Source organism: Ceratotherium simum, chromosome 3 (genome assembly GCF_057802395.1).
Source record: "Ceratotherium simum simum isolate JZ-2026a chromosome 3, ASM5780239v1, whole genome shotgun sequence".
Classification (NCBI taxonomy): domain Eukaryota; kingdom Metazoa; phylum Chordata; class Mammalia; order Perissodactyla; family Rhinocerotidae; genus Ceratotherium; species Ceratotherium simum.
Window position 1 is genome coordinate 38950056 of NC_141902.1, and position 12058 is coordinate 38962113.

A 12058-nucleotide genomic window follows, 5' to 3' on the forward strand; every position below is an offset into this window, starting at 1 on the left:
CGAGACACTGAAGGTAACGGGCCCAGCACAGAACTCAGGACTCAGTAAACCCATGCTCCCTGCCATGTCACACCCTCGCTCCAGTGGGCCATCCTAACGGCCAATGCCCAGGCAAGTAGACAAGCTGAGGCAGCACAACACAGAAAAATCGCTCACACCATGTACATGCCTGAGCGCAGGGCCACTGCCAGCCCAAGTGGAGCCTCGAGCAATTAGCAAAGGCACCCACTCCTCTCAGCCTGTTGCAGCCCAAAGGCACACAGCTTGGGAACAGGTAACACCTTTGAGTGAATTAGAAAAAGGCTCCACTTCCTCTGAGCTGTTGCAGCCCCGAACCAGGCAGGAGAGTGTGGTGAGCAGAGGATGGAATGGATTCAGTGCCCGCTCGGCCACCTGTCAGGCCCCCTCATGCAGGGCACAGCCTGCAGACTGTACTCGGCGACACTGCCTGCCTGACAGACCTGCCCCATCATTCCTGCAGGAGGAGAGGCATCGCCATACTGAGCAGGGGGGTGTCTTAGTCCCATGGGGGTCCTGAGCCATTTGACTCCAGGGGCCGGTGGGGTCTGCATTACCCAGAATGGCCGGGGAGGCTAGGCTGCCCTGACTGAAAGCAACCCATTAGGCTCACCTGGATGGGGTATGGCCAGCCCTGGACTGGACAGAACCTTCCAGGAAGCTCAGACTCTGCCCTAGGTCTCTCTTCAAAGTATGCAGGATGCCTGAGAAGTCCTCAGTTACATCCCTCTCCTTGAAAACCTCAAGCACCATGCCGGACACCAGCCTAGGCCGGTCCCCTGGGTGATGCACTGCTTCCTGATTCTTTCTTTTGGGTGGCCTGTCCCCACAGGCCTTGGCCAGTCTAAAGCACGCTCTGTCTGCCCTCCTGTCCTGACCTCTCCTGCTGCAGGTGTATCTCCTCCAGCAGGTCTTGGTGCTCCATCAGCAGCCGCTGGGCTGAGGCCACGTCCACCACTTCCTCCTCACTGTGCAGCTGAGCCCGGACACCCTCAGCCCACAGCAGCAGTCGCCGGCTTTCTTGCAGGAAGCTCTGCCGGGCCCGCGCCTCGGTCTGGGCCTGGGCCTGTTGGGCCACTTGTCGCTGCGCTCGCTCCAGCAGCCCCTGCAGCATCTCCACCTGCTCTTGCAGGGTCTGGCTCTCTGCGGGGCCCGACTCCTCGACTCTGGGAGACGGGGCCCACCGCCCAGTCAGTGCCCTGCCCTAGGCTCGGTGCCCAGGCCTGTGTTCCCCAGGGAGTGGTGGCGACTCTGAACTCCCACTTCACTCTCAATTTAGGGGCAGCAAACCTTCACGGCTCCCCTTTCCCCACAAGCATGTTCTCACACTGTTCCCCCATCATTGCCCCTGCTCTTCAGACAGCACATCCTGCCCATCCTCCCCACCCCAATTTCTGTCCCCTCTCTCATTCCATAACCCTGCTCAGGCCTTTCCTGCCTCCCATCACTGGGCCAGACCCAGGCCGTACTTGATGGCCACCCTCTGCAGGTAGTGGATGCTCCTCTCTAGTGCTAGCATCTTCTGCTGGGCCAGTTGTAGGACATGGTGGCTGTCCTCGGAGCGCCCCGGCTCCAGGGCTTCCAGCTGGCGTATCACACCTTGCAGCTGGACCTGTGTGGATCCACACTCCTGCAGAAAACTGCACACGTCTGTGGTGTGCACCAGCTGCATTTCCTTCTCTTTCTTCAGGGCCTCCAGCTGCCCCCACCTGGGCAGGGGGAACAGGGATGTCTCCATCACAGGGACACCTCTCCGTTCATCCTAGGGCCTTGGCCAGAGGCTCACATGACAGACACTGGCGGGCTGGCTGTCCCCACACCTTCTCCTCCCTGTCTCCGACATGTCCAGTCTTTCCTCCTGGCAACATGGGAGGCAGGCGAGCAGGCATCCAGCCTGTGCCCATTGCCCTGCACTCCCTCCTCATTCTCACCTCCGGCTCAGTTCCTCCTGCTGTCGCTGGATTTGGGGGCAGTCTCCAGGACATCTCTGCTTCAGCTGCTCAGCAGAACTGCTGACCTCAGCCCAGCGGCTCCTTCCCACGGCCAGAGCAGAGAGGAGGTTCTGGGGAAAGGAGGACCCAGGGCTTGAGGGGGCTTTTTCTCTTCCCACACTCTCCACAAGACTACAAATGACCTCAGACATGCTCTGCTACAGAGATGGTTGAGCTGCAACCCTCTGGAAGGACGGGGATCTGCGTCCCTATGCAGAGATGGGATGCGAGGGGAGGGCCCTTTAAAAATTCAAGGCCAGGCATCCAAATTGGAAAGGAAAGAGTAAAACTGTCACTATTTGCAGACGACATGATATCATACACAGAAAACCCTAAAGACTCCACCAAATAACTATAATTAATAAACGAATTCAGTAAAGTTACAGGATACAAAAATCAATATACAGAAATCTGTTGTATTCTACACTAATAATGAACTATCAGAAAGAGAAATTAGGAAAACAGTCCCATTCACAACTGCATCAAAAAGAAATAAAATACCTAGGAATAAATTTAACCAAGGAGGTAAAAGACCTGTACATTGAAAACTACAAGCCATTGATGAAAGAAATTGAAGAAAACACATACAAACGGAAAGATATTCCATGTTCACGAATTGGAAGAATTAACATTGTTAAAATGTCCATACTACCAAAAGCAATCTACAGATTCAATGCAATCTCTACCAAAATTCCACTTTTGAAATTTTTCATAGAAATAGAACAAATAACCCTAAAACTTGTATGGAACCACAAAAGATCCTGAATAGCCAAAGCAATCTTGATAAAGAAGAACAAAGCTGGAAGCACCACACTCCCTGATCTCAAACTATAATAGAAAGCTATAGTAATCAAAACAGTATGGTATTGGCATAAAAACAGACATATAGATCAGTGGAACAGAATAAAGAGCCAAGAAATAAACCCATGCATATATGGTCAATTAATTTACAACAAAAGAGCCAAGAATATACAATGGGGAAAAGACAGTCTCTTCAATAAATAGTGTTGGGAAAACTGGACAGCCACATGCAAAAGAAAGAAACTGGACCACTATCTTACACCACACACAAAAATTAACTCAAAATGGATTAAAGAATTGAATGTAAGACTTAAAGCCATAAAACTCCTAGAAGAAAACGTAGGTGGTAAGCTCCTTGACATCGGCCTTGGCAAGAGTTTTTTTGGTTTTACACCTAAAGCAAAGCAAAAATAAAGAAGTGGGACTACAACAGACTAAAAACTTTCTGCACAGCAAAGGAAACTATCAACCAAATGAAAAGGCAACTTACAGAACGGGAGAAAATATTTGCAAATCATATCTCTGAAGAGAGGCTAATATCCAAAATATATAAAGAACTCATACAACTCAATAGCAAAAAAACAATCTGATTAAAAAATGGGCAGAGGATCTGAATACACATTTTTCCAAGGAAGATATACAGAAGGCCAACAGATATATGAAAAGATGCTTAATATCACTAATAATTAAGGAAATGCAAATCAAAACCACAATGAGATATCACCTCACACCTGTTAGAATGGCCATTATCAAAAAGATAAGAAATAAGTGTTGGCGCGGATGTGGAGAAAAGGGAGCCCTTGTGCACTGTTGGTGGGAATGTAAACTGGTGCAGCCACTATGGAAAACAGTATAGAGGTTCTTCAAAAAATTAAAAATAGAACTACCATATGGTCCAGCAATTCCACTTCTGGGTATTTATCCAAAGGAAATGAAAACACTAACTGGAAAAGATATCTGCACCCCCACGTTCATTACAGCATTATTTACAATAGCCAAGACATGGAAACAACTTAAGTGTCTATCAATGGATGAATGGATAAATAAAATGTGGCGTGTATACACATACATATACATATATATACACACACACACATATATACATACACACATACAATGGAATATTATTTGGCTATAAAAAAGAATGAAATCTTGCCATTTGGGACAACATGGATGGACCTTGAGAGCATTATGCTAAGTGAAATAAGTCAAACAGAGAAAGACAAATATCATGTGATTTTACCTATACGTGGGATCTAAAAAAAAAAAAAAAAGCTCATAGATACAGAGAACAGACTGGTGGTTGCCAGAGGTGGGGAGTGGGGGAGTGGGCGAAATGGGTGAAGGTAGTCAAATGGTACAAACTTTCAGTTATAAAATAAATAAGTCATGGGGATGTAATGTACAGTACACCCACTGTAGTCAATAATACTGTTAGCATACTTGAAAGCTGCTAAGAGAGTAATCTTAAAAGTTCTCATCATAAGAAAAAAATTCTGTGACTATGTATGGTGACGAATGTTAACTAGACTTGTGGTGATCATTTCACAATATATACAAATATCAAGTCAGTATGTTGTACACCTGAAACTAACATAATGTTGTATGTCAAGTATACCTCGATAAAAAAACAATTCAAGGCCAGCTCCCTCGCTCCCTCTTCTGAGACAGGACTATAGTTAATGCAGAGAGCTGAGGAACAAAGGGCAGGCAGGAGCAAGGTGAGGAGGGAGAAGGATGGGAATAAGCCGGGGCAGCAGGACAAGCAGCGGAGACCCCCTCAGCTCCCAGGGCGCTGTACCTCATATCTGAGCTGCATGACCTCCACGTTGTCGGCCTGGGGCTGCAGCGTTAGGAACAGTGCTGTCTGGTTTTCCAGCCAGGACTGGAGCTCCCCACACGAGCCATAGAAGCCAAACAGGGCCACTGCCTCCTCCAACCGGGCCCTGCGGTGCTGAGGAGGGGCCGGCCCGGAGGATGGGGTGAGGGTCAGTGCCCTTCATGGAGTGCTCAGAGCAGGTCCCCATCACCCCGCAACACAGGGCCCAGGGCCAGGGCAGAGAGGGCCCTATGTCCGCCGTCAGGGGTGCAGGAAAGGGAGCTGGCAAGAGCTTAGCTCGGGGTAAGGGGCCCTGGCAGTGGGCTCATCTGACCTTGTCCTTTCACACCATTTGGCTCTAAGGTACAACCCACACACCTCCCATGGGACTGGCCCCGCCTGCTGGCCCACCCCCTCTCCAGGCTCTTCCTCTACCCTCTGTGTCCCCTCTGTCCTCCAGGCCTCTGGCCTTCACTCCACTAGGACTCTTTCCCGCCTTTGCATAGGTCCTGCCTAGAACACTGTCCCCTGCCATCTCCTCTGCCCTCCTCCTGGCTTTCCCTGCTCTCAGCTTCTTGTTGTTCAAGTCTCAGCCTAAATGTCCTTCCCTCAGAGACGCCCTCTGTGACTCCCCAGCCAGACCTGGGCTCCCCCCTCACATGCTCCCATCACACCCACATCTGTCTCATGACTTGTTTCATGTCTTCTTTGCCAGGAAGTAAGCTCCTTGAGGGCAGGGAGCACATCCAGTCACTGCTCTGTCCCTGGGCTCACGGTTCAGGGTCTACCACGGAGCAGGTGCGCCATGAACATTTCTTGAACCAGGAGTGTTACCTCTGCCAGGGCCCGCAGGGCCTCATAATCCTGGCTCAAGCAGTCCTGCATCTGGAGTATGGTGTTGGGGTCAGGCTCAGCCGGAAGGGCCATCTTCTGGGTGTCCCAGGGGCCAGAGTGGCAAGAAACCTCACACCAGGCCCCCAGGTTCCTCAGGCCTTCCCTTGGAAAGCTCAGGGCAGACACCACCTGTGACGAGAGGACAGAGGGCAGTGTGTCCAGAGGGTGCTCCTCCAAAGCAGCAGAAGGCTTGGCAGGGTGGGGCCAGTGGTTGTACCTGGGGTTCCTGCTCTATAACGTGGCTGATGGGCACCTTGGCCTGGCAGCCCTCCCAGTCCTTCAGCTCCCAGGTGTCGGGGCCCATCTGGTATGCCGGCTGCAAGCCCTCTCCTGGGAGCCGGGTGAAGTGTGCCCCTGTGGGAGCACAGGTTCTGAGGGCTGCACAGGTCCTGCTCCTTTTCTTGACCCAGGAGCTGGCCAGCGGGGCCGGGTCGGGGATTATTTATTACCTACTGCTCCCTGTGTTGGCCCCTCTGCAAGGAGCCTTGGGGGCTGGAAGAGAAGGAGAAGGGCTGGACTTTCCCTTCCAGGGGCTTACGACCTTCTCAGGATTGCAAGGCCACAGACCCAGACCCTGGGACACCACCCAGGACCGCCCATAGATAAGCAGAATGTGCGTTGCGTGAAATAAATACTATGGGTGTCCAGGGAGAAAAACAGTCAGAACAGTCTGGGGCTGTTGGGAAAGATTCCAAGGATAAGTTGGGCCTCAGTGGGCTTTGCCAGGGGAGGAGCTTTTGCAGAGGGGGAGGCAAAGTGGCTCTGGTGGCAGGAGCTGGGGCAGAGAGGGGTGGGGGAAGCACAGGCTGGCCCTCCCTAGGGGCAAGGGTCAGACAGAGCAGCCGCAGCCAGGCTGGCTACTCAGGTTGGGCTGAGGGGACTGAAGCAAAGGAATAGGCACAGAAACAGACTGGCAAGGGGGAGAAAACAGAGAGAAGCGGGAAGCGGGACAAGGAAGACTCAAAATTTCGGGCAGCTCCACGTCCTTCTTTCTGCTGAGCCCCAAATCGCCTCCCCTTAATTTCCTCCCTTCAGTCCTCGGAGGCCCCAGGGAGCCACACACAATAAATTCACGATGGTCTGTTGAGGCTCCCACAAGGCACCTTGGCCTTGTACCTCTGTAGATGAAGCGCATCTGGACCTGGGGACATGGCTGCTGGCTGCCTGGTGGTGCTAAGATTTGGGTCCCATCCTGGGCTCTCCCAGTCGCATCACCATCAACCCTGCTCCAGTCTTCTGGGGGCTCCCTCTGTGTGGAGGAGGGAAGGCTCTGCTTAGCTGCTGAAGTGGCTCCCCAACCCCAGCAGAGGGGCACCTCTGCATGCACCCCCTCCCCCAGGCATTATTGGGCAAAGCAACGGCCTGAAAATGCCAGGGACCAGGCCTAACCCCTCTACCAACACCAGGAGGCCGGGCAGTAGAGGACACAGCCCTGGACCAGGAGTCGGGAGGCCTCTCCAGCAGGGATAACCCGTGTCCTCAGGCAGTAACTGGGCCTCTCTGAGCCTTGGTTACCTCATCTGTAAAGTGAGGAAGTTGGACCGGACAACTGCTAATATACTGTGGATCTGTTTTCAATAATTGTTAACCATGTGGTCCAGGGAATAAATGCAAAGGAAAAGGGAGAGATGGACCTCAGCTAAGTTAGAACCATAGACCTCTCAGACCTGGCTGTGTCAGGTGCCATAAATGGTCAGCCCAGTCAGCTGCTGTCTACCTGGCCAGGCCACCTCCCGAGACATGAGGACCTGAGTGGCAGCTCAGAGGGTGAACTGGACATGGCCAGGCAGAGAGAGAGGGTCCAGGACATGGAGCTCCCTTAGGGATGAGGGTAGAGGAGCCAAACCTGAGTGCAGGGTCTGAGGGCATACTTTACACATCTTGAGCTACACACACAGCCTCTCGAAAGAGAACTGCAAACCCTGATGGGGCTGGGCCAACCTGCCCACCACGCATGTGTTTAAAAACCGAGGGCTCAATGAACTGAGGGAGCGGTTTCAGAAAGCAGTCTGGTGTAGCCATTAGGCCACCCCAAACCTACAAGCACCAAGTCAGGAGAGAAAGCAGAACAGGGCTTAAGGGTGAAGGGGAACTTAGGCCTGGCAGTGAAAGTAAAGGGGACATTCCTGGAGGAAGCTGATTAATGCCTGGAAACTGACGGGCAGCGTGAGCAAAGCTGAACTATACTCGGAGGACCTCCACAGGCGCGGACAGACAGGATTCCACTAACTCTCGGCGGGGGCAGCAGGTGAGATGCTGCTGAGGAGGAGTGGGGCACCTCCAAGCCTTGGGGAAGGCTAAGATTCCTGGGTCTGGGGCTACAAAAGCCCTCCCACTTCCGCTCTCGGTATGGCCATAAGGGATGGGGCGCATCGCAGAGACCACGTGCATTTGGTGTCAGAGGCCTGCGGGTCTGGGTCCCTGCCTGGTGCCCGCGCGTACCGTGAGCGCCACCCGGGCCGCGGCCGCCCGCGCCTGATCGTCCAATCTGTGCAGCTCGGCCCCGAAGGCGCGCACGGCGCGCTCCAGCCGCAGGTGGCGCAGCAGCAGGGCCTGGGCGGCCGCCTGGTCCTGCCCGCAGGACGCGCTCTCCAGCGCGGACCCCCGCTCCCGTAGCCACGAGGCCGCGTCTGCAGCGTCGGCGAAGTACTGCGGGGAGGGGCTGGCTGGGGGCGGGCCGACCCTGCATGCCCGCCCCGGCCGCCCGCCACCCGCCACCCGCCGCCCGGATACCTGCTGGAAGAGCAGGGCTGCCTGTAGCCGCGCGCCCCGCCCCGCCGCCCGGGCCCAGAGCCGCCGCCACGCGCCCTGCACCGCCTCGGCCCGCTCCCGGGGGTCCGGCTGCGTCGGGGGCCCGCGGGCGCCCAGCTCGCATCCTCTCCGCACGAGATCAGCGCACACGGCCTGGTGGCGGCGGAGCTCAGCTTCCAGGGCCTGGCGGAGCGCAGAGCAGGGAGCTCGGTGAGGGGAAGGGAGGGACAGCAGGGTGGCGACAGGCAGGGGGCGCGGTAGCAGGCACCTTGTGTTTCTGCAGGGCCACTGCGATCTGGCTGAGATCCCGGCCCAGGGCCGCGTCCTCCACCAGCTGGCGGTGCTCCCTCAGCCAGGCTTCCTCCTCCTCACAGTTGTGCAGGAACTCTGCTTGCTGCAGGGTCTGCTCCAGCAAGGCCCGCCTGAGGGACAGCAAGGGCCACCGAGGGGCTTGGGGAGTCATGGCGCTTGCGGAGGGGGTTTCTCTACCAGGCTCAAACACTCCCCCTTAGACAGGAGTTGTCTTTCCCCTGGATGACTCAACAGGGGAAACAGAGGCCTTGGGGGTGAGGGTCGGCTAGAGGAAGTTGCCAGGCCAGCAGTATTTTAACCTGGGCAGGGGGTAATTTGGGTCACAGAAAAGTTCTGGAGAAGGTAGAAGAGTTGGGCAAGCTCTTACCGGGTCCTGACAAGAGACACCAGGCTCTGGTGGAGCTGGGCCAGCGCCCTGGCCTTGGCCTGCAGCGCCTCCACACTGGTGCCCAGGGAGGAGTCCAGCTCCGTGGTCCGGTGGGCAAGATGGCTCACGTGGGCTCCGTGGGCTGAGACCTGCGCCTCCAGCAGGTCATGCCTCTGCAACAACTCCACTACCTCTGCCAGCTGCTGCCCACAGGCTGTGGAGCTGGCCAGCACCTGGCCAGGGACAGATGAGTGGTCAGTGCAGTCCCAGAGTGCTGGGTCCCCATGAGTGCCAGTGCTGGCACACTCGGCTGTGTTTCCCAGGGGTCTGCTGGTCCAGGGCCCACCTGCAGCTCCTTGAGCTGGTTGGAGGCAGTCTCTACCTCCTGCAGCAGGCTCCGCGCCGCCTGCATACCTGCCATCTGCCTCCTTTGCCCGTGGAGACGCTGAAGGAGCCGCTCCCAGCGCCGAGTGATCTCCAACTGCCTGGAGGACATGAGAATAGGGTGGTCTCCACTGGGCTGGGGCAGGGAAGCTACTGTAGGGTCCACAGCTGGTTGGGGGGCTTGATTGTCCTGGAGGAGCCCCAGCTCCATGGCTGGGGGCTGTGCACATCATAGCCTGGGGCAGTTGGGACAGTGTGTCCCTGCCTCTTAGGCACAGGCAGAGAAGCCAGAAGGAGGGCCTAGAAGGTTCAGGCCTTCATGGCCCCCCTAGCCTTCTTTCTGGTCCCCATATCAGTGATAGCAACTCCCTCCTTCTAGGTGCCTGGGCTAAAATCTTGATAACTCACTTTCTCACACCCCAGATCTGATCTGTCTGCAGATCCTCTTGGATTCAAAATATATCCAGAATCCCACCATTTCTCATCACCTCCACTGCTTCTCTGGCCTGGATTATTGCAGTAGCTTCATAACTGGTCTCTCTGCTTCTGCCTTTGTCCCTTCAGTCTGTTCCCCACATGGCATCCAGAGTGATCATTGGGAAACAGAAGTTGGATTGTGTCACTCCTCTGCTCAAGCCCTCCCATGATTTCCCATCCTTTTCTGAGTGAAAACCAAGTCTTTACTGTGCCCTACAGAGCCCAGCGTGATCCCTGCCCCCACCCCTCACCCCTGACTTCAGCTGCCACTTGTTCACTTTGGCCAACACTGGCCTCCATGCCATTCTTTAAACATGCCAGGCATGTCCCCCCCCCCCCCCCGCCCCGGGGACACTGCACTAGCCCTTCTCTCTGCCTAGTATATAGTCCATCCCCATACCTGTCTGGCTGCCCCGTCTCTTCTTTCTGGTCTTTGCTCAAAAGTGAACCTCCTCTGATCACCCAGCCCAACCCTCTCCCCCGACCTTGGTATTCCCCTATCCTGCTTTATTATTATTTTTTATCACTATCTCACATACTATATATTTTTCTTATCTGTTTTCCTTAGTAGTGTGTAAGCTCCATGAGGGGAGGGATTTTCATTTGTCCTCCTCACTGCTCAATCTCCAGCACCTAGCACCTTGCTTGGGATGCAGTAGACGCTCAATAAATGCTTGTGTAGTGAATGAATTAGTAAGAGGCTTACCTGGAAAGGACAGTGCTTTACCAAAAGGGGTGAATTACGGGTGGTGGAATTGTGGGCATCAGAGGGAGCTGGAGCTTTTTATTTATTTATTTATTTTTTTGTGAGGAAGTTCAGCCCTGAGCTAACATCTGCCAATCCTCCTCTTTTGCAGAGGAAGACTAGCCCTGGGCTAACATCCGGCCGATCTTCCTCCACTTTATGTGGGACACCGCCATAGCATGGCCTGACACGTGGTGCATCGGTGCGCGGCCGGGATCTGAATCTGGGCCGCCAGCAGCGGAGGGCATGCACTTAACCACTACGCCACGGGGCCGGCCCCTAGATCTTTTTAAAGGGAGCCCTGAACCCATCAATCGCCCTTCTCCTCTGTTGCCAGGAATGGGCAGGTGCAAGATAGCGGTATCCTAGGAAGGTCTTAGCCTGTTTTGAGGACGGTTCACATGCCCAAAGCTCACCTGTGGGCCACATCTGCCCAGCCATGGTACTGTTCCTGCTGGAGGATGTCCGCGAGCTCGGCCAGGGCCTGGAAGCGCCCCTCCTGGGGCAGGATGCTGGCCTCCAGCATGCCCAGCCTCTGGGCAGCCGCCTCCACTGTGGCCGGGCTGGCCGGCGGGGCTGTGGCCTGGCCCAGCACTTGCTCTGTATCTGTCAGGAAGCTCTCCCGGAGGGCCGCCTTGCGCTGGAAGCGCCGGGCCAGGGTTTCCAGCCGCTCTAGCTGCAGAAGCCTCTGCTGCAGGGCCTGGCTCCTGGAGGCCTCTGCCTGCTCCAGGCCTGCCCAGCGCTGGCACAGCTCCACAGGGCCCAGGCCCTCCTGAGGCAGGAAGGGCCTGCGGTTCTGGGCTCGGAGTGCTGTCTGCAGCCGGAAGAGCAGGGCCTCCGTGGCCCCTCGCTGCTGCAGCCGCGGTGGCTTCTCCTGGATGCGGAACGAGGCAAAGTCCACCAGTAGCTGGCGCATGGCAGGCAGGGAGTCTGGGAAATCCCGCGCCTCCAGCTGCACCTGCTTCTCTGCAATCCAGCGTAGCAGGTCGGCCACCAGCTGCTCGTACTGGGTCTGCAGCTCCTCTGTCTCCTGGAGCTGCAGCAGGATCTAGAGGAGGGCATGGGAACGGGTCAGGGTGGCACTCGGGGCAGACCCTGGAATGGAGGCACTCTCCTTTTGGATGCTGAGTGCCAGCCAGCATCACCCAGCTGGGCCATAGGTCCTTCCCTCACTGAGGTGCACTAAAGTGGGGGGCCTCCCAGCCCCCAGAGAAGCGGGTCTGCCCCCATTGCATACTCAGACTTGGGAGTGTGGGGCTCCCGTCCTGCCTTCCTCCATCTTATTTTACCCCATTTGGCCTCACCCCTGGGGGTGCTATTCTTTTTCTGAGCCTTCTTTCCCTTCCCTGAGGCCTCCACACTCCCAAAGCAGCTCAGAGCCCTTGGCCTGGATCATCTCCCCCAAGCCCAAGTGAGACACCAACCCTGAGAACAGCCCTCCCAGGCCTCAGCCTCTGCCATCGTGCCCAGAGAACAAGAGAGCCGCCCAAAAACATGGA

At 55.5% G+C, this 12058-nt stretch overlaps 1 protein-coding gene across 1 annotated transcript in view; it reads right to left on the reverse strand.

Annotated features, from left to right (window-relative positions):
- SPTBN5 (spectrin beta, non-erythrocytic 5) overlaps positions 1-12058 on the reverse strand; it is a 49823-nt gene that overhangs the window by 30221 nt on the left and 7544 nt on the right. Inside the window, 11 exon segments of the mRNA XM_087429070.1 lie at positions 897-1184; positions 1488-1727; positions 1950-2080; positions 4612-4764; positions 5464-5652; positions 7966-8172; positions 8257-8457; positions 8543-8696; positions 8954-9186; positions 9300-9438; positions 10976-11607. Of these exon segments, the coding sequence (XP_087285196.1) occupies positions 897-1184; positions 1488-1727; positions 1950-2080; positions 4612-4764; positions 5464-5652; positions 7966-8172; positions 8257-8457; positions 8543-8696; positions 8954-9186; positions 9300-9438; positions 10976-11607 (2567 nt within the window).